This window comes from Equus przewalskii, chromosome 3 (genome assembly GCF_037783145.1).
Source record: "Equus przewalskii isolate Varuska chromosome 3, EquPr2, whole genome shotgun sequence".
NCBI classification, from domain to species: Eukaryota; Metazoa; Chordata; class Mammalia; order Perissodactyla; family Equidae; genus Equus; species Equus przewalskii.
In genome coordinates, this window is record NC_091833.1 from 77,181,832 (window position 1) to 77,207,989 (window position 26,158).

A 26,158-nucleotide genomic window follows, 5' to 3' on the forward strand; every position below is an offset into this window, starting at 1 on the left:
AATTTGGTTGAACAAATTACTATTCTTCTGTTTTCAGAGGAGCAACATGTACAGAGCTGGAAATAGATAGGTGCTCTTTTTATATAAGGCTCTGAACTGATCAAAGTCGGTGCAAAAAAATCTGGTGTGCCTGATCCAGGAGGAATATCACTAGTAAGCATTGCATTGGCTGTACCCACTCCACAAATGTGTCTGTAGGTAAACTTCCTGAGTTTAGTAGGAGTCTTTTGGACTTTGCCTGTACTGACAGAGAATTTCATGATTGACTTCCACTTTTTTCCCTTTGTTTCTTAAGAGGACTTAGTTCATTCCAAGATCCAAAATTAAAATGGCATTATTATTTACCAAGAGTTTCTAAAGTAACTTTGTAAATATCAGCTTAGACCAAACTATGACTTGGGGATTCTAGTCAGAATACAGTGTGCAAGTGGGACAGGATGAAGGGAAGGGGCAAGGTGCATAACTGAGCCTATAACTTTGAATTAAATACTGTCCCCTTTAGTAGGCAAATCAGGGTGTCATTGCTCCATCAAGGAGCAGAAGTACTTGCCTTGGGGTCTTTCTTGGTTCACTCACTATATAAAAGTTTGAATTTTATGGTAATGAAGACAGACCTTGTCGAGTCATGAAAATGAAAGGTAGGCCAGGATGTTGCAAGGCAATTATGTTGATTGCTCCATCTGGAGGTGGCCACACCCTTTGCAAACTCTACAGGCCAGTTTTAAGGTCTATCCATATCCCAAAATGCCTTTTGATCTTGGTGATGTCTACACCCTACGGATAAGTAAAATTTATTAGTACACATGCCAGAAACAGCCTACTGACTTATTAATTCTGACACACCCTCATATTATCAGGCACTTCCGCATCTAAATTACCACACCCTGACATTCCAGAGAAGGCCATCCAAGGAATGCAAATAAAATCCATCTGCGTTAAGATCCTATGTCCCTCTTATATCAAACGACAAGAACAATAACAAAGCTTAACAATTTGACAATCTGGAAAGTTGCTTTGAGAAGAGAAAACTATTAAAGCATATGAAATCTGATTGCGGGTAGGGTAAACTCTGACTTGTTCAACACATTCTGGAATTCTAGAATGGAAAATCAAAACTCTTTAAGAATGAAAGAGAGAATTTTATAAAAGAGAAAAGTTGTGTAAATAACTTAGAGGCTACCAGGTCACTAAAGATGTTACTAACTGAGATCAAGAACAAGAGGCCCAAAATGGATTTAGGTAAATTTATAATAGATTAATAAATTATTTAGAAAAATCTGGAATTTTGACCTCTCCTCCATCTCTAAGTTTTTGAGCCTGATTTCACGGAAGGCACGCATCCCCTATCAGATTTTACTCTCAGAATTATAGACTCTGGAGTATAGGAGAGAAGAAAGGTAATCCATTGCTATTTCATTGTCCTTCACCAAAGGCTGTAATCTTGAATTGCGTTATTATCTGGAAATCTAAATTTTGCTTCCCTGTCTTAAAAGCTAAATCAATGGAAGGAGACGATTTCAGATGGAAATGGAGAAAGATGAATTGGAAATACAATTTGGCCATGACGATTAGGTGGGAAGGAGAGATGGAATACGGATTAAGCCTGATAAAGTCGTTCCTTTCCCACTCATGACTACGAGCGAGACTTTGCACTGAAAATGACTTACTCTCATGATTTCATAAGCACAGAATTGAAGGAGGACTATTATAGAGGAACAAGTTAAGTTCTTTCCCATTTACTGGATTACATGGTTCCTCTCACATGGGCTTTTTTTAAAACCTCAAAGATTTTAGACAATCCACACGTTGAAAAGTCATGGTCAGAGTGAGTTAATAACAGGCCACAGGGTAATAGGCCTAGAGGTCAGGAAGCAAGAAATCTCAAAGTGCTGAGTTTTTTTCAGGTTTAGGAGAGGAACAAGAAGTAAAGATAGGCTTCAAGTTGGAGAGTAATCACTGTCCTCTTCATCTTAATATTTTGAAGAATAAATGCATTTATTCTAATTTCTCACAAATGCTGCATTTCTCTTAAAAAACGTGATACAAAAAATATGTGGGTGGGATTGTTACAGTTTATGGATTCCCATGCATTTCTCTTGACTGAGTTTCATTTTATTTCCCCCTTACCTTAATGTTACTGGTTTGTTGGTGGTATAAATGCACAATTGGATCATTATTTTTCATACATGTCAATATAAATTATGCTGAATCTTTGTAAGGTAGATATTGCAATTCTGCAACAAAGTGAAGTAAGGCAGGAGACCAGTGATTTATGCAGATAACAGTGACAATAAAAGCATTTATTTAATAAATATTTATTGAGTATCTATTATGTACCAGACACTCTTCTAGTGCTGGGGATACATCTGTGAACAAAACAATAAAAAAAATCCTGCCCTCATGTAGCTTACATTCCAGTGAGATGAGACAGACAAAAAGTAATAAGCATAAAGTGAAAAGGCACATTGTAGAGTTTTTTTAGAAGATAGTGCATCAGTTAGCTATTGCTACAGAACAAACCAGCTCAAAACTAGGTGGCTCAAAACAATAAGTATTTATTATTGTTCACAAGAGCAAAGGGAGGTGGAAATGAGAGAGGGGGGTTAGGTTGCAACTTTAAAGAAAGGAGATCACCTTATTGAGAAGGTGACCATGATAGGCAGGCTCTTAGTTGGGCCCCAATGATCCACACCTGTCTTGTGTAAGGTCCTTCCTTTAAGTATGGGCTAGACCTGGCGACTCCCTTCTAACAAGTAGAATATGGAAAAAGTGGTGGGATGTCACTTCCAAGATTAGGTTACAAAGAGACGTGTCTTCCGTCTTGCTTGCTTGCTGTGATGGAACCTGGGTACCATGCTATGAGCTGTTCTATGGAGACACCCACATGGCTGGGAACTAAGTGGGGGGCTCCTGGCTCTTAGTTCAATAGCCCATGAGGTACTAAATCGTGCTAACAATCATCTGAGTGAGCTTGGAGGTGGGTCCTCCCTCAGTGGGTCTCACTGATGAGATCTCAGCCCTGGTGACACCTTGATGGCAGTGAATCCTTGAGGCAGAGACACCAAGCTAAGCTGTACCTGAAATTCTGACCCACAGAAACTATGAGACAGTAGATGTTTGCTGTCTTAAGCTGCTAAGATTTGCAGTGCTTTGTTACACAGCAATAGAAACTAATACAGTGACTTGAAGGAGGTGAGGGAGTTAACCATGTGGCTACCTGGGAGAAGAGCATTTCAGGCAGAGGGAACAGCCAGTGCAAAGGCCCTAAAATAGGATCATGACTGATAATGTATAAGGAACAGCAAGGAGGCCAGTGTGTAGGAAGACTGAATGAGGGTAAGAAGGAGATGAGCTGACTGGAGGCCAGCCTCATATGGGAGGCTAGTACGTTATTGTGAGAACTTTGGCCTTAATCTGAGAGAAATTGGGAGCCGTTGCAGCGTTTTAAGAGAGTAGTGACACGATCCAGGTTTTCAAAGGATCATTCTGGCTTGTGTTGAGAATCGACTGTAGGGAATAAGGCAGAAAGCAAGGAGACCAATTAGGAGTCTATTGAGGTAAGTTAGCCAAGAAATGATGGTGGCTCAGATCAAGACGGTAGTAGAGTTATGGCAACAAGGATGAATTCTGGATGTATTTTGAAGGTAGAACCACTGATCGGTTTGTGGGGTGTGAGAGAAAGAGAAGAGCCAAGGAAGACTCCATAATTTTTGGTTTGAGTAAGTAAAAAAATGGGAAGACTGTAGGTGGGTCAGGTTTGGAGGATGAGGAAAATCAGAAATCACTTTTAATCATGTCAAACTTGAGATATCTATTACACATCAAGCCGAAATGTTATGTAGGCAATTGGATATGAGTCTAGAGTTCAGGAGTGATGTTTAGGCTGGATAGATAAATGTAGGAGTTGTCGGCATACAAATAGTATTTGGTCATGAGGCTGGATGACAGCACCAATTATGGATAGAGAAAGGGACCAAGAACTGAGAATTGGCGCACTCCGGCATAAGTCAGGAAAAAGAGAAGGAATCAGTAGAGGAAACTGGGAAGGAGCAGCCGGGGAGGAAGGAGGAAAATCCAAAGGTGTGGGGTCTTGGAGTCACTGAAGGAAAGCATCTCCAGGTGAAGGGACCACCTGCTGCCGCTGTGTTGGTGTGACACCGAGAAGCGAGCACTGGGTTTGGGATGGTTGGCGGAGACCTTTTCAAGAGCAGTGTCACTGGAGCCGTGAGGTCGAAAGAGTGGCCGGAGTGCATTTAGCAGTGAAACAAAAAGAACTGAAGCTAGAAGGAATCAAATAAAGCTTTCTAGTTTTGCTGCAAAGGAACCAGAGAAATCAGACTGTATCTGCTGAGGGAAATGGGGTTAGAAGGTTTTAAAAAGGTATTTGTCTGCCGATGGGAGTGTTGAGCAAACGACACAAATTTGATGATCTAGTAGGAGGGGGAATGGCCAAGCAATGTCCTTAGGTAGACTCTAGTGTTCAAGTAGAGGGGCTGGATTTGGGTGGAAATCCAGAGAGCTTATTTATCGTTTCAGGAAAAAACTGTAAATGACTTTGAAATGAACAAAAACTGTGGCTGTGCCCTGTCTAGCCCACTCTTCGGGCTATCTGCACCTTTCATTGTCTTTGAGCTATTTTACAACTCTAAGTCCTAGACAATTGATAGGAATGCAAATAATTCTTTTGCATAAACATACAAATGAATTTTGTCCAATGAAGGCACAATTGATTTCCCTCCCCAGCTACAGAAGCCAGTTTTGCATCTATTAGGCAAATTCATTTTGGCATTCCTCATTATCCATATATGTGTCTGCTTTTAGGATTCTTCTCTGAACTGGTTCTAACGTCTTACTGGTTCCTTCATTACTTAATGAGTTAAATAAAATCTTTGGCACAAGTTCATTTTATATTTGTGCGAGAATCATGATTTTACATTATTTTAAAAAACAGTATCCTTCAACAATTCTAACTAGGAAAGGGAGTGTATGCGGGCACAGGTGCTTAGGGGGATGGCGGTGGTGGTCACCTGTGGAAGTTCTCTTCCAATAGCTTCGTTTTCCTGAGGACAGAGAAGCTGTAACAGCCAGCAGAGTGTGGGAGTGAATGGACGAGGGAACATTAGCATGACTGCAGCATTAAAGATCACTTGAGGTTGGTGGTCATGAATGTGAAGTGGGCTGTCAGTGGATTGTATTTCTCCAGCCAGTTTGGTTGCACAGGTGCACACACAAAGGAGGGAAAGTTGAATTTAACCAGGGTTGTGACTTTGCTAAATCAGTAGGAAAAAGCGACATAGGGAGGCAGGAGAGTTGAGGATATATGCAAAGGAATGATTATAGTGATTTACTTGGAATTTAAGCACGGTAAGCAGATAAGAGAAGACTACTGAGAGGTAAAGGACAATAAAAATGCCATGAGATCAATAGATTGGAGGCCCCAATAGGGTGGAAAGATTGTTTAAATTTCAGTACTAGAACAAGGAGCTGGGAAGACAGGAGTTCGTATGCAGCAAGGAAGCAAAATATTCCCTCTTCTCCTAGTTTCATTTTCACGGTCTTTCTCAATGAGATGATTCGATGAAATCAAGTTTGGCTTTTTTCAAGAGTGAACAGAATCTGCAGACGGGCAGGGCAGCATGATGAGCACAGTCTCTACGGGAGGTTGTGCAATTTGTCCACTGCACAGAGGACACCAGCCTGAAAGGGTGAGTTGGGCTGAGATCCAGCCTGAACTCTGCTCATTGACATGCAGCTCCAGCACCAGTGGCCTTCTCTGCCCAAAGGTTCATGTTCCGCTATCATGGGGATGTTCCTAGAGTGATGTGTTTTCTAATTCACAGAAAGGTGCTGTGTAGGCCAGGCAGCCCTGATAAGAACCACACACGTGCTATGAGGTTTTACCCAGACGGCTGGAACCAGGCGGCAGATTGGTCTTTCTGCTGAGAAATCCCTTGTGCTCCTTTGTCCTCTAAGCGCTTCAAGTGTTCAGTCTTTTTGAAGGGAGAGATCCAATATTACACTTTCTCATTATGTGCAGAGAGCAGCTCTTTATAATAGCTTTCATTTGGGCAATTAAATTTTGCTTTCCCCAAACCCAATAGACGGTTTTCTAGATCACGGGTGTTTGAGAAACATGATGCTGTGTGCGTCATGTGAATTATTTACGGATCACTGCCACCTCCACTGTTTCTTGTTCATTTATCAGAAAAATCTTAGAAGGTTAGGCTAATGCAAGACATTTATAAAAACCAGTTGAATGATTTTTGTTTCTAACAAGCAATGTGAAAGAGTGGGCAGACATTGCTTAGCTGGGTGTAAAAAATTTCTACTTGCTCATTTACTATTTTAAGGTCTTCTTTATCTATCAGTTCATTTTGAGATACATCACTTGTCAACGGACCTTGAGTTTTCAGGTACCTTTAGTGATGCAGACGTTTACAGTCTCCTTAAACTGTCTATTAAGCTTCATATAAAAATATCTGCAAAGGCTCCTTTTGTTTTATTGTAGGAATTCTAGCAATAACCACTCATTGAATTAAAACATAATACAGAAAACAGCATTGTGGAGACAAAATAATTCACGCTCACCGAAGGCAAGCGTCAGTATAGAGCGTGAGCTACAAGTCAGGAACTTAACAAGAACAAAGGCTAATTTCAGCCCATTCATACAGTCAGCAGTTAACCCAGGGCATGCTGTTTGGATGTGGTTCAGCATCACCCCCCCTGACTTCATAGAAACTGAGAATGAAAGGTTAAGACTATTCAACTAAACCAGTGGGAAAAGCAAGACTCTAGCCCCAAGTCATTTCTGGATTATCCACGTGAGGAATGTGCACACTGGCTGTGCAGCTCTCCCTTTGGGCACATGGAATACTGTCACGAACACAAAGAGCAATGCTGACCGTGATCTTGCAAGCACAGCACATTTCTCAACTATTCTCCATTGGTTCAGCGCTCATCACAGACCACGCTACTGTGTTCTGAACCCCTCTGAGAACATCACTACTTCCTCTTTTTGATCTTCACCTAAAAATGCAATGTTTGGGCAAAGAACAGCAGAGGAAAGTAAGAGAGATGAGGAGTGTGCTGGGGACAGCGAGGATGCTAGCGGGACCGGAACAAGGCGAGTGGGCCTGCGGACGCTTTCTCACAGCCCGATAGGGCTCTTCACAGGGGACGCCCATGACTTCAAAGTGCAATGAAATTCTACAACGTCAGCCAAATTCCTCCTCTAACCTAGGTATAAAATTGCACGCTAATGCAAAATACATTTTTCCCCCAAATAATTTGCTGTTAAAAATTATTCATGCCATTTGTGTGGAAATTGGGAACAAACTGCACTATGCTTTACATTTCCAGTGCAGAAAGTTTTGTACCTGAGTCCTGGTCCTGAGGATGGCAAATCTAAATGATAAAGGGAATGAATATGCCATTTGTCTGAACAGACTGAGCAACTGACTGAAGTGGCATTTGATTGATGGGAGAGAAAATGCTCCATCAGAATTATTGTAAGAACTTTAGAATACGCTTTGATATGCACGAGTTGACAGTTAGATTAAAAAGAGTGTGAGTTTAACAGCTTTGGTTTACCACTCCAGGGACGGGGGTCAGGAGGATATTTGTAGACTGTGCGTTTGACACGTATCTTGTTAATAATGAGGCTCTTTGCCCCACTGTGTGCTGTATACTAGTGCAAAACTTTAGTACCTAGTAGAACATAATGTGACATCTGCATAAAAGCAAAAAAGTTAATACCTCAGTCAATGAGCCAGTAAATCTCACGCCGCACGAATGTGCAGTGGTTACTGTCTTGTCAGGCTATGGTATTGTTTTTCAAGTTTTTCTTTTTCTTTCATACCGTGCACTTATCTCCCTTTGATTTAATCACGGCTGTTGTCTTTAACATAAGCTATTTCAGGTGTAAACTTTATTCCTAAATGCCTTCAGATTCTATTAGCTGAAACAAACTCAGGCAGGCATTAATCCAACTTGAATAACCGCAACGAATGAGGCTGCAGCACGACCCCGTCCACAGGGTCAGTCATTTCCACTCAGGAAGGCTTTTTAGGCATAAATATAAAAATATTTTATTTCCAAATGTTTTCACTTTTAAGGTACTCCCTTGAAAGGGATGTTAAATAAGTATCAAATAAAAGAGCTTTCAAACTTTCCGTTTGGCTGTGAGTTGAGGGGGAGACGAGTGGAAACGACCATGGATGAGTACATAACTAGAAATCTTGGTGGTCAAATGTGAAAGTATCAACTAACTCCAACAACTCATTTTCCCTGAACCCACTGGTGTGAAATTATATATTGATGGTATTTTCAAAGGCTATTCTGCTTTTACTGAAACGCCACAGTTAGGGAGCACCTACTCTCTTGCTGATTATGTAGTCAAGTGAATTAATTTGTCCCTAAGAAGAACAAAGCCCCTGATGGCCTGATGTCTTCCTTTGGGCATGTATGAGCAGGTCTGAAGCCATCCGTATATTCCAGGTTAGTCTGCTTTCAAAGCAGCTTGGAGCAGTCTCACCTACGTTTTAGCAGTGGGTTGGTTTCATAAAGCCTCTTAGAGAGCAGACACGGCATCCCCAGGTCTGCCAGAAGTATTTCTTCTTTGGAGATTCATTTTCTTGAGGGGTACTGCTTTGCTCGTTCAGTGAAGACTCCGGGGTATAAAAAAGGAGCAGAGGGTTTCAAACAGTTCCGCAGAAACTGTACTCTGGTCTCTACACTTCGTTGTCCTTGGGAACTGAACCTGTCGCCAGGTTTGCATTCTCCATGACTGAGGTGGTCTTAAAACAGAAATGGTAGGAAAGCTTTCCTATGCTTCGGGTAGGAGACAAATTTGCTTTTGTAGAATTTGTGGCTGAGGAAAGCAGACAGGGCCTGGCTGAAGAAGACATAAGTCACCACTAGCCACCAGGTTAAGTTGTGGAGTCCAAAGGTGACGGCCATGGAAACGTAGATCATCAGCTCTGCTAAGTAGTTGGGAGAAGACACGTATTCAAACCAGTCTCCGAAGGGGATCCGGTGGTTACAGTGGATGACCACTCCTGAAACGGGAAAAGGAGACTCCGGAACAAGGGAAGTTGTGGAAACAAACTTCCACCACTTCACTCCTCAAATAACTTACAAAAACTCTTATGGAGAAAAGAGTGTCACAGACCTCTGTGTGGGCCACCATCCTGTCACACTTCCATTGCCAATCTACTACTATTTAATAAAGTCACCAGCTTTAGCTTACACTATCAACTGTAAATAAACACAAAAGGAAAGCCCATTTCTCCAACAATCCTCCAAGCTGGTAATGAAGAGCTCAGACGCCAGAGTCAGACTGCACGAGTTCAATTCCTGGCCCTACTGCTTATAAGCTGTGTAACTTCAGTTAAGTTTCTTGACCTCTCTGTGCTTCAGTTTCCTTATCTGTAAAATGAGGATAAGACTGTATCCACCTCAAGTGAGTATTGTGAAGCTATATGTAAAGTACTTAGAACAGGGCCCAGCACAAAATAAGCACTGGATAAATGTTGCATAGCACTATTCCATTTTTAATATTTCAAAAAGCCCAGTAGAAGCTGCACCTGTATAAGCCAACACAAGCTAACTAGAAAGTCCAGTGTTTTTGCTTTGGCTGGAATGATACTACTCAGCCTGGTAATACTAGTGCTCACGTGCTCGTTAGACACACAAATGCAGTGCAGGCCCCCAAAACATAGGCACAGATTAGAATCAGAGAGTGTCAGGGCTAGATGGGGCTGGAGAGATCTGTGAGTACAATGCTCTCATTTTACCAACAGGAAGCTCAAGACCCAGAGAGGTGTCTTGTCAAAAGTGAGTGTTTGACAGATTAGTCAACCAATTAGGGCAGGAAGGAAGAGAATGAAGGAACAAGGACAACTAACATCGGAGGGTTAAAATCCACATGCAGTGGCTCTAAGCGACGTCTCACCTGCTTTATTTTTCCTGAGATTGCCGAGAATGACGTGGCACTTATACTGATGGGCAGACGACCAGATGAACATCATCGTCCCGAGGATATGGAACCACCGGGCTTGCATCAAGAGATTTTTCCCTATCACATAGACTACAGAAATAAGATTATCTTATTAGCCAACTCTGCAAAATTTAAGAGGCACAGGGAATTACAAAATCATACAGTCAGTACAACACAATTATCCACTTATTCTGTTCCTTGTGACTAGAAAAATTATCCCAATATAATTTCCCAAGCACAGAGAAAACACCATCTCTCTGGAGGCAAGACATACGCTCCTCAGCCGGGGTGCTTCGGTGGCCCCTGGCATGGACTCTCATAATGGACTCTCTTGCCCCTTCTTCAAATGCTTCCAGCAGAGTTCAGCTCTGTCTCCCACTCTTGTGACGTACTCTTGCATGGTGGGACGACCTTGCATTTCTGTTCCTAAGCCTGGTTTTATGTCTTCTTTCTTATATTCTGCTGTCAGGAAAATACTTCCTAAAGCAAACTCTCCCAAGCTGCCACCCTAAGCCATTGCTAGGGAGACCCCGAATGCAGAACGCTGACTCGACTGGCTCGAGCCACTGAAGAAAATCATGAGAAGAAAAGGCTGAGGGTGGGGCTTCTCAAAAAGAGGATGAATGTCAATTGCAAGATGAAAAACAAAACAGGAGCCTTGCTGATTAGAGAGAACCCAGTCAGAGAGATTTAGTTTTAGGAGAAGAAACCCTCCAAGTGTCATCTTCCTCTTTCTTTTCCAGTTACCAGGCAGAAGGGGAGAATGCAGGTCTTCTAAGGACCTGAAGAACAGCCCCTGGCATCAGAAAAGCAAATGAAAGACTTCCTTATGATTGGCAGGAGGCACGCAGGCTAGTCAGGGACTCAGTGGAAGAAACAAATTGTCCACTCACAACAGGGAAGAGCCTGAGGCTCTGGAACCGAGAGGGAGCCCTTACAAAGCTGGTTCAGGTAAGAGAAGCAAGGAACACGCTCATCCATGTGGGTCCCTGGTGGCAGGGCTCAGCTGATGACAAACAAGAGTCCAGCACTGTCCACCTGTGTTAATTTCTTTTAAAAACCTTGCTCTATATAAACAATCTACTGTAGTCTCTTAATGTTGACTAGGTTTAGCCATTTAACTAAAAAGCTATGTTTTTACAAGTCAAGAATAAACCAAATATGAAAAATACGGTTTTAAATTGCAAGGGCTTTAAGAGCAAGTCACTGTTGAATTAAAAGTTGAAGCAAGTGTCTGGGAGTTCACAGGGAAAAAGATCTGTAAGAAGAAGTCGGAGCTAAAATGTGGGAAAGGAGGCAGGTGGAAGGCTAGTATTTACTGAGCGTCTGATCTGCGTGGTGTTCAATGATTCATTTATCCATTAGTTACTTGTTGAGCGTCTGCTGAGCCTGGCACTCTCGTGGGCATGAGGGATAAACCAGTGAATATGTCAGGCAAGCTCCCAGTCCTCGCGAACTCACGTCCTAGTGGCAGGAGACAGAAGGAAACAAGTAGACCAAGAACCAAGATAGTTTCAGGTAAAGATGGTCCTCTGAAGAAAACAGAACGATGTGATGGAGAGCGACTGGGGCAAGACCCGGAAGACTCCGAAGAAAAGGACACATGAAGATCTGGGGAGTCTACAGATATTCTTTCTTTTCACCTTCACAAGGACTCCCCTGAAATCAGCAGACGTCCCTAATTATACATGAAGGTTCTAGGTTCAGAGAAGTTCAATGAGCCTGAGTTCAGACTCAGGCCCACCTGAGCCCATTGTTATTTCTATCAGACCCTGAAGTTGGCAGATGCCTCAGTGTTCTCTCCCAATGGATTCCCGAAACCAGTTCTTCCCATATTGTCCCAAATGACCACGGACGACCTCTTGAAGGACAAGTAAGTGAAACAGAAGACAGCTTCAGAAAGGACTATCTAGAAAGTTCTTTTTGTGGGTGCCTCAGCTGCCTTTCCTTGGCTAATTACACAGGAGGGAGGGCAGAAGTCGGGGTCCAGCCAGTAGTGGAATCTCCAGAAGAGACACATAAATGCCAATGGAACTAACAGACCGACAGCTGGTGGGTTAACAAAGAGCTTTGGAAAGTTCCTTTGGGTGGAAAACCCGGTACTGTCGACCAGGAATGACAACTCAAACCATGACATGGGCTGCACATGAAGACCACAGCAGAAAGATCAGGAAGGAAAGCTGACTTGATTAAGTTCAGAGGAATCAGATGGAGAGAATGCTGGCTGAGAGGCTGGAGCCAACAAATAATTCATGAATTGAGAAAGATCGTCAATGAGTTGGACTCTAAAATCAGGCCTCAGGTCATCAGGCCTTGAGTTGTTCTACAGCCACAGAGAGAGGACCTTCAAGGGACACTCTGACACTGAAATCGAACCTGAGGAGAAAGCTTGTTCACTGAGGACCGGAAATATCTAGACCTCAGACTCAATTTACTAGGGTGGACAGGAGCACAGCTTTAGGAAATATGGAGCCTTGGATTCAGAGAAAAGTCACAGAATGATCTACCCTACAGTGTCTGGGCTGTGGATACCCAGGCCACAAGGTGAAGTTAACCTCAGCACTAAAAACTCATTTCAGTCACCCAAAATGACCTGAATTTTTTATAATTAAGCATACCCTGTTTTTACAAAAATGACAGTCATATATGTTAGATATTCATCCCCTCCCCCACAAACCCACTTCATTTCCTCCTCATAAACCAAGGTCATGACTTTGCTTCCCTCTTCCTGGCCAGTGAGAGCTCAGACAAGTTAAGACACAATTTTGATTTACCACAATACTTTTTTTTTACTCAGGCTGCCTCACTTGAAGAAAAGCTTTCTTATCATGGGAACAATCACAAGAACTAAGCAGCAACAAAATGGCTCCCTACTCCTTCTTCAAATCACAGCTATTCACCACAAGCCCGGGCACCCCTGCCTCCTCTGATTTTCTATGATTTAACGTCTCCTTCCCCTGCCCTCACCCCTCACCCTTCCACACACGCACCCCAGCGTGACTGAGGCTTTGGTGAGGCAACTTTCCTTGCTGACCTTTTCTCCTGTTCTCAACTGTCTCCTGCTTCCTGTTCACCTCTTGACCACTAACTCTCTCTCTCTCCAGACTAACTCCACACGGGTTCACTGACTTCAATCTCACTGAGGGAACCCCACATCCCATTTCTTCATTCTTAACTGAAGCCTCCTGGATACTTTCCACTTTGCTATCTCTACTGAAGACATTACTGCTTATGTTGGTGTCTTTCAGGTTTTAGCAGTTATGGTTAATGTGTATACCCCTGGGAATGCTGACTTCTTAAATCCACTGTTAGAGACCGCACTCCTCAAATGCCAAGTGGACTGAGCAGGTCTCTTCCTTTCAAACTTTCATAATGCTGGGTGGAGCGCTTCACCTGGAGAGTACCTCATACAGCCAGTGACTCAGCTAGCAGACCCCAGGGACCACTCACCATTCCCACCGTCCATTGGCACTTGGCTCAGCACAGTCAGGCCAACGAGGACATAGTAGACAAGTCCGAAACAGTACTGCACGACGTGAATCATGACATTGGAGAAGACACTGACATAGAAGCACTCGAAGAGTCTTCGCAAGCTGTGTAGCCACAGAAATACTAATACCAAGAATGCAGACAGCGCCAGCTCACCTTCTGCAATTCAGAATGCAATACGTTCAGCAACTCTCTTCTGGGATTAATCCAAAGTTATGTTTTTCCCTACTGTTAAACAGAGTATTAAACAAGATGAGAGCTAGGAAAAAGCCCTAGAAATCATCCAGTTTAACACCTTCCCTTTTTAGCAACGAGGAAAGGGGCCAAGTGAAGTCAAGGAACTTGGCTCAAGGTTACATGGTAAGCTAGTGAGAGCCGGGACAAACTCAGGTCTCTTGACTCTGCCTCGTCATGTGAAGGCTCTCCAGGCCACGTGGCCAACACTGTGAAGCGGTCTGTGGACTCAGAACCCAGGGCCTGTGGATGTCTGGTCCCTGGCTCTAATGGCCAGATGAAAATGGTCGGGGAGAGTTCCTGGATGACTTCTGAGCAAGCCCACCTGGGGGGATGCCTCGGGTCAGGGGTGACCAAATACACAAGCACCCACAGGGGCAGAAAAGGGGGCAGGAACACTTATGCATATAACTCTTCTTCCCATGTTAAAAAAAAAAGAAACTATACTTTTAGGGGACTGTGGCCTTGAGATCTATCTTCCTACCTGTGTCTCACCCCTCTGCCCCAAAAGAAGTCAGAAGAGATGCTAGTTTTCAAAATGACAGAAAACAGTTGTTTTTTTAAATGACTGTCTCTCTCGCACACAGACACACACATGTTGTAAGGATACAGCTTAATGAAGTCTTACAAACTAAACCAACACATCCCACCCATAGAACCAGCACCTGGATTAAGAACCAGAACAGGACCGGCACCTCGTTGTGTTCCCTTCCAGGCACTGCCCCTCCCACCGCCCCCACGGGCAAGATGTTTCCTGGTTTCCATCAGCCTAGATTAGCTTTGCCTGTTTTTGTATTTTAAATATAGTAAAACCGAGTTTAACTCTTTAGGAATAGGTTAAAACAAACAACCAAATAAAACTCACAATCAACCCTCCACATACCAGAACCCCAGCCAGCCCCCCAGCAAACAGACGAAGAGAGAAAGTTTTAACGCACATAGTAGAATTTGCTAAGTACCCTCCCCTCCCAATTAGGATTTGCAGAGTTTTCCCTTCTGACTGTCATCTTTTACAACAAGTTCCTCTGGTTAAACAGAAAAGGATTGTTCCTAGGGAGCCAGTGGTTTGGCTGCTGGAACAAAGCATGGAGATAGCACCAGAACGGTCTGTTTCTAATTCTGCCCCTCAGTCTCTGCCTGACATTAACTGAGGCCACTTCAGGATTTTCAGCTTTAATTCCTTATTTTAAAAATTGTTCTATGTATCCTTTATCTGAGGCAGATTTAAAGGCTACTTTGTAATCATCTGGTCAACAATTGCAGTCAATTTTATTACATAACCCAAGCCTTAGAGCCTAACAAACATTTTAAACTGGTGATCAAAAAGTTAATTTGCTATCAAATTTCTGGAGTTTTGAGACATGACTTTGGTTGGAACTATATAAATGATAAATGTTTCAGGGCAAACCTGAAGGATCCTAAAAGCTTTTTCCCCTTAAGTGTAAAGATTTCTGTACGAATGCATCAACAGTACTAAAAACATTGGAGAGAGATCAGTCCGTCCTGTACGCAGCCCAGCACTCGTGGGACAGGCAGGGATGCAGAGTTAACTCTGGGCTCTGCCACGATCTCAGCGAAGGCCTGGGGACACCCTCTGGGATGGCTATGAACCACAGAGAACTCTCTTCGCCCCACCTTCCACTTCCCAGGCCACGCGGAGGAGGAGCCTGAGCGTGGCTGGGAGACACGGAGAACAGCCCCCTGCAGGCAGGAAAGACAGGAGGACGACGCAAGGGTCTAATTAGCTGGGGAGTCCTTACCCTGGAATTGCGCAGCCCCAAGAATTCTGAGCAAGCCATGAAGCCAGTTTGGAAAAGGCACTCCCAGGAACAGAGATTGTGTAAGGTGCCAAAGCAGGAAGCCGTTCCACAGCACGGAGATGATATAGAAGTGACAAAAATACCTGCGCAGGGAACAAATCAGGTCACAGTCAGGGCGGATCCACTGTAAGCCAGTATGCAGGAAGGCGATTTTTAGTTTCTCTAGCCTCTTTGCCCCATTCCCCTGGTACAGTGCTGCTCTTTAAGACAACTCGAATCCTGCGGATGTTCAGATTTTTAAAATTTCCTTTCAGATGATGGGACTGGTTAACTCATTGGAAAAAGAGGCCTCCTGAGGTTAAAAACATGCCTGACCTTGTTAAAGTTAGATTGAGAGTCAATTAGCAATCTCTCTTACCTCTGGCTAAGGGGATCAGGCACAAGTTCCAAGACAGGGGGCCCCAGGCCCTGGCAGAGAGAGCTGAGACGGTGCTAACACCAGCCAAATCTGTAGAAGATTTCTAAATCTAGAGCAATATTGCTGCAATAGCCACACAAGTGTTACACAAGATTTGCACAATCACAGGCACTCAGAGCTGTACGAAATCTGTGAGGTTTTCTGATTCAGGGTTTTTCTAAATTGTGTTGACCGAAATTACTTTTATAATAAGATGACAAATAACTCATAAACCTAGGTATCCACTCCTGATGGTTACAGCTCTCATACTACAAGTACAGTGCCTATTTTGCAATCAACAGTTACAAATGAAATACAAATAAAACCAAAAGCAATAAAAAAATTGCAATTAGCATCTTGCAACGTTAATTTCATGTGAATGATGTTGGTTTGCTGAAACGAAATCACCTAATACGGCACAAGGGCCTAACCCAGGTTCTTTTGAGGTCTGTTTACCTATACTTTTCCTACTCTTTTTCTCTGTTTAAACCAATTCGAAACCTTTCTGCCTCTGCAAGGTGCCGGGTCATCTGACCTTCCCTGGGTTTCGATGCATCATGTGCCTATATTAAGTACCCCTCTGTCATCTCATTTGTGACAGAGTAAGACGACCTGGAGTCAGGAGATTAAACATAAACTCAGGGACTCCTCTTCCAGATGATCCAGAATGAGCTGATACCAGAACTCACAGCCCCCCAGACCAAGCCCACAACCCAGTCTGACAAACGCTGATCTAATCTGATCATTCCAGAGCAACTCACTTAATTCTCCCAACTACTGTTACAGATTCTCTCACTGGGTCTGCCCTCTCTGAGTCATCGTCTTATTCCCGGATCTTCTCCAGGTTCAAGAGATTAGTTTTCTCAAAAGTTCATGCATCAGCGTCAACTCCACCCCCTCCTTCCCACCCACAGGCTGCTCGCCTTTGGTTTTGCCTTCCAGGGTCTTCCTTAAGACACACTTCCTAGACCTGAGCCCAGGTACGGCCTGAGCCACAGGAGCAGAGCAGAGTGTCAGAGCACTTGGCTCTGGGGGTCCCACGGAAAAGGGAGGGGCCGGCTCCTGAAGAGCAACTTCTGGGCCAGCCACTTTACCTACTCCATTTTTTCACAAATATTTATTGAGCACTTAGAACTTGCCAGACAATGTTCTTGGAGGAAGGAGCAAAGACCAGGTCCCAGCCTTGATGAATTTCCCTTTCAGTGGACAGTCAACAAAGGAACCTGGAGACATGGTGGCGTGTAACACTGGGTGAGGGGCAGAGAGGGGGCAGGGGGCAGGCCATTCTGGATGGGTGGTCAAGGACGGCCTCTCTGGAACTGACATTTGGCCAGAATGAGTAACCCCTGTGAATTTCTGGGGAAGAATTTTCCAGGCAGAGGAACTGACGACCACAAAGCCCCTGAGGAACAATGAAGGACGCCTGTCTGGAGAGGGGTGAGGTGAGGTGGGGGGCAGCGCCTGTATGGAGAGGGGTGAGGTGAGGTGGGGGGGCAGTGGCTTCAGGGGCTGGTAAGGACACTGGCTTTTATTAAGTGTGATGGGGAGCCCTTTGAGCAGACTGCCTTGAAGGAATAATTTATGTTTTAAAAATCCTCCTGGCTGATGGAGAAGTTCTAGAGATGGATAGTGGTGATGGCTGCACAACAATGTGAATGTACTTAAAGCCACTGAGCCGTACACTCCAAGACCGTTAAAACGGTAAATGTTATGTCATGCATATTTTAACAGACATAAAAAGAGCATTCCTCATTCATTTCACTCTTCTTTAAGTGGAAAAAAAAGAAATCCCTCTGGTAACTAGGTGGAGAACAGTCTAGTTGTGGGGAGACCAGTTCAGATGATTTCACTTTCATCTTCACAATCCTGCACAGTTTCTGTGGTTAGCTTCATGTGGCAGATGAGAAAACTAAGGTTCAGAAAAAACGACATCTTATTCAAGGTCACACAGTAAGTGGCAGACTTGATCTGATGACTCTGAGGTTAAAATCACACCGCTGAGCCCCTACTCACACAATCAGGTTGCCTGAACCTGCTTTTCCAGCCCTATGTTACACACGCCAATCTATACCACACCTAGAGGCAACCCGGTCGCTCAAGATACCACATCTTGGTGGGTGCTACTCGGGCCATGGTGTTTTCCTTTTTTTGAGGAAGATTGGCTCTGAACTAATATCCACTGCCAATCCTCCTCTTTTTGCTGAGGAAGCCTGGCCCTGAGCTCACATCCATGCCCATCCTCCTCCACTTCATATGTGGGACGCCTACCACAGCATGGCTTGATAAGCGGTGCCATGTCCACACCTGGGATCCGAACCAGCGAACCCCGGGCTGCCGAAGTGGAGCATGCAAACTTAACCACTACGCCCCTGGGCCGGCCCCAAGGGCTGTGGTGTTTTGATTCACAGGCAGACTGCTATTCTTTTTTGTACTTTTTGTACATTCTCTTGTCCTGCTTGCCTCATTTCCCTCTACAGGAAACATGCTCTACTCTTTATAAATTTCTCGCTTTTTAAAAAGACCCAGCTTCAGCTCCAAACAAGAGATCTAAAAACTCCACTTGTTTCTGTTGTAGATACTCCTCCTCTCTTGCCTTCCTGGGCCCTGTGCTTCACTGTGGCACCATTTGCCGAGCCCCTGGGGACAGGAATACAGTGATCCTTACGTAACACAGGGCTCGGCACCGAGCAAGCACTCCTTTGATTCAACAAACATTTTTTGTTTTTCTTATAAGCCAATGACTGCTCTAGGCTCTGGGCATACAGCACTGAACACGACAGACAATTCCTGCCCTCACGGAGTTTCTACTCACGCGCAAAAGTAAATTTCACAGCATGTGAGTAGGATATAATTGCTACTGAGAAAACTACAGCTGGGAAGAGAAGGAATGCCAGGGATGGTAGAATCATACTTCTAAACAGAGTGGATAGGGCACGTCTCAATGAGAAAGTAATATATGAGCAGAATTATAGGAAGTGACGGCATAAACCATGTGACTATTGTGGGAAGAGCTCTCCAGGCAGCAGGAACAGGCAGTGCAAAGGCCCTGAGGTGGGAGAGAGGACTAGCAGAGAGGCCCGGGAGACCAGACTAGAACCATACAGGAGGCAAATTACAGGAGACAAAGTCAGGGAGATGGTGGGGACAAGACTGTGTAGGGTCTCGGGGCCTTCCTGTGAGTGAGTTGTAAGCCACTGGATAGTTCTGAGCCAGGAGGCATGATCTGACTTAATATGTATTTGCTGATTGCCAGAACTGATCCCAGGCCCAGTTAGGGAACAAACGTTTGCCGAGTTCTGACCAGGGTCTGCCAGGTGCTAAGTGCTTTAATGTCATCACCGCCTATATGACAAGCAGGTGCTGTTATGCTCACACAGTCCATACCACCACCTCCGGCCTGGACCACCACCACAGCCTCTTTTCCAGCCTTCTCCGCACACAGGCTAGTCATCCTTTCAAAACATAAACCGCATAAACCCATGCCCGCCCCGTTCCCATCCTAAAGCCAGCAGCGGTTTTCTACACACTCAGAACAAAGCCTTATCTCCACCCTGGCCTGTGAGCTGTGCCCCACCCCTCCCTGACTAGCCTTCGTGTTGCCACCCCCACCCCCGTCTTGCTCATGATCCAGGAACCTGGCTGGATTTCCTCTGAGGCACTTATCACCATCTGAAACTATCTCGCATGTTTTACAAGTCTTGTTTATATATTCACACATAATATCAGATGGAACATAAGCTCCGAGAAGCCTAGAGCAGCTCCTGGCACATGGTAGGTGCTCTCTGGCTAAATATGAATGAAAAAGAGGGTATCTCATCTGAAGCTACTCTCAGAGTAAGCGGTCAAGTTTATCAACAAAGCAATTAAACCTAATACTTCTTTTTTAAAAATTCCTTCAAAACATATTGATCCAGGACCTTATTGTTAATCCTGAGGCATTGAGCCAGAAATATGGTAACAAACAAGACAAATGTAAATGCACGGAAAGTTTATAGTCTAAAACAGGAGTTCTTTTCTTTTTTTTTTTGCTGAGGAAGATTTGCCTGAGCTAACATCCACTGCCAGTCTCCTTTTTGTATGTGAGCCGCTGCCACAGCATGGCCACTGACAGACAGTGGTGTAGGTCCGCATCCAGAAACTGGGCCTGGGCCACTGAAGGGGAGCATGCCAAATTTAACCACTAGGCCACCAGGGCTGGCCCTAGAGCAGCAGTTCTTAACATTTTTCTTCCATGGACCCCTTTGGCGGTCTGGTGAAAGCTATAGGCCACATCTCAAAATGTTACTATAAGCATAAAATATACAGGGATTACAAAAGAAACCAATTATACTGAAATACAGGTAACAACTCTAAGGCACAAATTTGTGATATAGTAATAGATGTGCTTCTTAACTGATGTATCAAATAACAAGATCTAGTGGTGAATAACTACAATGTTCTTGTAGGGATGGAAATAACATTTTGCGGTCTCGTCAATATTTTTTTTTTTGAGGAAGATTAGCCCTTAGCTAACTACTGCCAATCCTCCTCTTTTGCTGAGGAAGACTGGCCCTGAGCCAACATCCATGCCCATCTTCCTCTACTTTATACGTGGGACGCCTACCATAGCATGGCTTTTGCCAAGTGGTGCCATGTCCACACCCGGGATCCAAACTGGCGAACCCTAGGCCGCAGAGAAGCAGAATGTGTGAACTTAACCATTGTGCCACCAGGCCAGACCCTCGTCAATATTTTTAATGTACTACAAAAAAAATCTGTCACAAAATTGCAAGTACTGCTACTTCTACTGTGCTTTGTTGATTACATACATCATTAAGGAAATACTGGATTTCAGGTAGAGGTTAGTGAAATAAAGATGCAATTTTCTTCCAATCCAGGTTTGCCCTGAATTCTATCCATGGATCCCCTGGGCCTCCGGTTAGGACTCCTGAACCCCAGTGGGGAAAGTCCAGACGGTTCTCTTTGCCTCTAGAACTCAATGCAACTGCAATGTTTTGATATCATTTTCAAATTTTAGAAACAGGAGAAGTACTTCCATACAGCCTATGCAAGTCAAGAGCGTCATGACTCACGTTCGAGGTCTCATATTTATTCAGACTTTCTGGGAAATTAAAACTCTAGGAACCAAAAAGAAAACAAGAAAAGCAACCATTGCCTTAAAATCTACCAGACAGAGGTAATGGAATCAAACATTCCATGAACTGAGTTAAGGTTTTATTCTTGCCTCCTTGGGAAAAAATAATCCCAAACAAAATTACCTAAGGACTGTCTTAGGTGCAGAACATGACTTACAGCTGCCTGTTTCCACGTGTAAAACGTACACGCTTATTTTCACTCTTATGAGTACTACTGAATTTTGTACCAAAAAAACATTTAAATATAGCATCTAGACATTTTTGCCTTTCATTATGGGCCTGGATTTGCTGTACCTTCTCCAGCAGTAAAAGAAAGGTTTAATTTAGAAAAAAAAGCAAAACAAAACACCATGGGAGGTTCTACTCCAGAATTCTGGAAGAAGAAAAAGGCATAAATTATTTCATAATATAGTAGAAATCACAAGAAACCCCAAGAGTACCAACTGTGGTAGTAATGAAAAAGAAAGGTACCAAGAGTGTTTCTTAGCAGTCACATAATGACAGACCTGAGTAGTAACAGGTGGGGTATGAGAGCCAGAGAAACCACCTGAAACGTGTCCTTTAATCCACGGACACTAGCATCTTTTCCAAAATTCAGAAAATAAATTGTTAGAATTCACACTAAAAGAAATAGTTTTTTTCTTCACTTTCTAACACTAAAAAGATGACTATCTAGAAATGCCACTGCTATAAAATAGAAAAGGACTTACTGCAATCAAACCTGATTAAAAATAGGATGACAGGTGATTTTTGCTTAAAAATAGCCTCTAAGAAATAGGAGATTTGGGCTGGCCTAATGGCTTAGCGGTTAAGTTTGCAGATTCTCGGCGGCCCGGGGTTCACCAGTTTGGATCCTGGGTGTGGACCTACGCACCACTTGGCAAGCCATGCTGTGGCAGGTGTCCTACATATAAAAAAATAGAGGGAGATGGGCACAGATGTTAGCTCAGGGCCAACCTTCCTCAGCAAAAAGAGGATTGGCGGCAGATGTTAGCTCAGGGCTAATCTTCCTCAAAAAAAAAAAGAAATAGATTTAATCATCTTGTCTTGAAGACTTCTTCTTCCTCCCAGGGCCTCATTCCCTTTACCCTTCCTCAGAATGACCTGATGCTCCCTTCTCAGTGTTAACACCTGATGGATCTTTCTCCAAAAGTCAAAGTGGGGGATTACTCACGTCTCAGAAGCCAAGTTATACTTAGCCCATCTTTTTGTTTTTCCACTGGGAAACATTGGCCTAAGCTAACATCTGTTGCCAATCTTCCTCTTCTTTTGGCCTCCCCAAGACCCCAGTACAGGGTTGGGTATTCTAGTTGTAAGTCCTTCTAGTTCTGTGTGAGCCGTCACCACAGCATGGCTACTGACAGACCAGTGGTGTGTGGTTCCCTGCCCAGAACCCGGTGATGGCCCCCTAAGTGGAGCCAGCAAAACTTTGACCACTAGGTCATTGGGGCTGGCTGTACTTAGTCGCTGTCTTGTCTGCAGACCTGTGCACTGCCCATGGGAGGTTTAAGCCATACCCCAGGCGCTTTAATACATCAGAAACCCTATCACATTCCTCCAGATTCCTTCCTAAATACCAACTTAAGCTGCATCTTAGGGGCTGGCCCGGTGGCTCTGCAGTTAAGTGCACATGTTCCACTTCGGCAGCCCGGGATTCGCCGGTTCAGATCCTGGGTAAGAACATGGCACCGCTTGGCACATCACTCTGTGGTAGGTGTTCCACATATAAAGTAGAGGAAGATGGGCACAGATGTAAGCTCAGAGCTGGTCTTCCTCAGCAAAAAGAGGAGGATTGGCAGCAGTTAGCTCAGAGCTAAGCTTCCTCAAAAAAAAAAAAAAAGAATATACAACTATGTACTGGGGCGCTTTGGGGAGGGAGAAAAAGAAACTAAATAAAACCTTTAAAAAAAAAAGAAAAGCCACTGCTACAAGTGTTTGCCTGACTCTTCCCAGCTATATTCTTAATTCAAAGTAAAAAACAAAACCCAACTATAACAAGCCTTACAATTTCTCAAAGAATTCTATTTAAGCCCTAACGATTTAATCTTTCGTTGAAGTAGGTTACGAAATTTGTTGAAAGTCAAACCAAGCTTCCGGATCAAGTTTGCCTAAAACGTGCCATTTTAGGCCACATTTTCCAGAGGCACCTGCCAAGGTGCGGATTAGGAGGATCGGTGCGGCCGAAGGAGGTGGCCCCAGTGTGGTGACCAGCGTCTCACCCTTCGTCCTAACAGTGAGGGTTGGGGGGACAAACAGGGGAAACCGAGGCGCGAAGGGGAGGGGGCGAGGGGAGGGAAGGGCTGCCTTCATTTCTACTGAGTTCCGGTGACCTCAAGTTAGATTATGAGCCCCCAGAATGCAGGGGAGGGGCAAAGAGGGAATTGGGGGACAAGGGAGACTTTAATTTGCCGCCTGGAGACCAGGCCTAAATTAGGAATTGCTGCCATTAAAAGACTCCGTGCGGCCACAAGTTCACGATCCTGCGACCTGGGCTGGTGCGCGGCTCAGCTTCCTCGGTGGCGGCCGCCACTCCGCCCCCAGGGCCACGCTGCGGACGCGGGACCCGTCTGGGCCTCCCGGGCCGGTCCGCGCCGGGCCTTTCCCCGGCTCTCTGCGCCTTGGCAACCGGGGCACGCGCCCGGGGGTGCGGTTACCTCTTGGGGACATCAAAGGCCCGGCAGGCGGCGGGGCGCGGCGGGCCCCCGAGCTTGGTTTTCCCATAACGGATCAGGTCCTGGAAGAGCGCGCAGCCCGGGAGCAGGCCGTGTGGCACGAGCTGCAGGAGCAGGGTCAGCAGGAAGGCGGCGGCCAGCGTCAGCCACACAGCGCGCAGCGGGCTCAGCGCCGCGAGCTCGGCCCCCGCCCAGGGAGCCATGGCCCGCGCGTCCCGCTGCCTCGCTCCCGGGCCCCACGGCCGCCGGCGCAGCAGCCGGCACTCGCGCGCCTCACGCCGCTCGCGGCCGGGCGGGACGTCTGTGACGCGGCGGGGGGCGGGGCCGCTCGGCTCCAACCGGGACTCGCCCCCGAGGCGGATGCGCCGGCCGGACCAGCGGATTCGCGGGTCGGGGTCACGCTGGTCAGTCTGTGTCCCTGATCTAACCCAGGGATGCCTAGTGATTCAACAGTATACGTCCCAGAAGCGAAACTAACAAGAGCACGTGTAAGTCTGCGCCGCGGCATTGTTTTCTATGGAAAAATGAAAACAACCCTGAATGTTCCTGTTATTTAGCTAAATTATGGTACGGTAACGCGTTGGAATATCATGCCGCTGCTAACATGATAATTATGAAGACTGTAGAAACACGGAAAGCTATTTATGATAACTGAAACAGGTTAAGTGAAAAAAACCCGACTATAAAATGCATAGCTGTTATTGCAAACACCTATATTAATATTGAAGTGTGGATATATGGATTGACAAATAAAAATGGCAAGTAATAGGATATATTGGGGTATATGAGGAAGCCATGTGGTGTAAACCTAATTCGGCCTGACCTTGTCTTTCCAAAAGGGCCTGACCACGGCCCTTGAGCATGCATTGTACATCTGCTTTAGATACTCCCTATGGCACGAACAAAGGCCCTTGAGATAAAGGTGCAACTTCCCTCCCCCTCCCAATGTTGGCGTTTCTTTAAGGATTAGCATCTTTCCTTAGGCTAGAAACTGACTGCTGGGCTCACCTGTGACCACCCAGCTCGAGACAATAGACTTGCCTCCTGCTACCCCTCCAAGAGAGTAGACCCACTACCTGCTGTGTCCATCAAGCGCTGTGCTGACAGGGCAATCTTGTGACTATTGTGGGAGGGACATTTCAATCATATGTGAAACGTCCTGTATGGAGGTATATAATGACTCTGTATACCTCACTTCTTTGGTGCCCTTTCTTCCTTCGCGAAGAAAGGCCCCGGGCCATGGTCCTCAGATTTCAGCTCAGAGTAAACTCTCCCAAATTTTCATTTATAGATTGGTTATGGATTATTTTCGTCCATAGGATAAAGAAGGCGGGTCATACACAAAAATGAATACTTGTGTTAGGATGTTGCAAATGTGGATAATTTAAACACATAAACTAGAAAATCATCAAGGCCATTGCAAACAACACTAGAATAAAAGTGGTACAAGGTGTATTTTAAAAACAGCAGTCTCCTCCCCACCGGAGTTCCACTCCTTGGAGGTGACAAGAGATTTTCACGTGTTGAGGTGGGGGGTAACTGTTTGGGTTCAAAACTGATTGGGCTTGAGCTAAAAAGCCTAACGTTTCCTATCAAACATACATTGTACATGTGCTTAACCATTAAAGAATGCCTCCTTCCCCATCCTCCGCCTACTGTAATGCCCTGTTGGTAGCCTCCCTGTTAGTCCCTTTCCTGGCTTCAGGGTCAAGCTGACCTGCTAGGTTGCAACTGAATACCTCTTTGAAACTTTGATGAAAATGTGTCCTGGGTGTGTTTAATGTGTGTTCTTTGTTCTAACAGGATATAAGGATGTACTGAAAACCGTGCTTCTCCCGGAGCTTTCTAAGGCCTTCCCTGGTTATAATCCTCACTCTGGCTCAAGTAAAACTCTCCTTATTTCTCTTGTCTATAGACTGGGTATTGGTTCTTTTTCATCCACAGGGGCCAAGTTTTTAACTCCACCAGCTGTTTCTCCTGACACTTGCCTCCATGTAGTGACAATGCTGTTTCTTCACTTAGCAATTTTAAACTATTGATTTTCAGTTATGATTAATGAAAATTTAACTTTTTAGGTAATTTTTTATAACCTTTAAAATGTCAATTCCAAAAAATATTATCGTATGCCTCTAATATGACGGGTAGTGTTTTGGACACTGAGGACAGACAGTTTACAGGACAATGTTGCTGCCTTTTTAGAGTTGACATTCTTGAGATTGGGAGGCAGGTGAGAGAAGGGGGAGTCGTAGCCCTTACCCGAGTGAGATACCTTACGTGTGTGTTGAATAAACATCAGGGAACCACGAGTAGTTTCAGCAATCCTTTGGATTGTTAAATGTGCCAGCTTTTTAGAGTTTTGCTTCTTTGCGTAGGGACACATAAGGCTTTACCAGTGACTTGAGAGCCATGTGACA

The 26,158-nt window shown here is 44.7% G+C and overlaps 1 protein-coding gene and 1 long non-coding RNA gene across 5 annotated transcripts in view; one reads left to right on the forward strand and one right to left on the reverse strand.

The window, feature by feature from the left end:
• Positions 1–2,299: 2,299 nt before the first annotated feature.
• Positions 2,300–24,145, reverse strand: SRD5A3 (steroid 5 alpha-reductase 3). Its single transcript, XM_008526297.2, has 5 exons — positions 23,727–24,145; positions 15,481–15,623; positions 13,448–13,645; positions 9,953–10,087; positions 2,300–9,056 (listed from the first exon to the last, which is right to left on the reverse strand). The coding sequence occupies exons 1-5, from the start codon at positions 23,945–23,947 to the stop codon at positions 8,797–8,799; spliced, it is 957 nt and encodes a 318-aa protein (XP_008524519.1). The 5' UTR covers positions 23,948–24,145; the 3' UTR covers positions 2,300–8,796.
• Positions 24,071–26,158, forward strand: part of LOC139082580 (uncharacterized) — a 140,543-nt gene continuing 138,455 nt past the window's right edge. For 3 of the 4 annotated variants that reach the window (XR_011538737.1, XR_011538736.1, XR_011538735.1), the window contains exon 1: positions 24,075–24,232. This is a non-coding gene — a long non-coding RNA (uncharacterized lncRNA). Of the gene's footprint in view, positions 24,233–26,158 lie in introns of all 4 variants that reach the window. The other variant, XR_011538733.1, reaches the window with a different exon arrangement.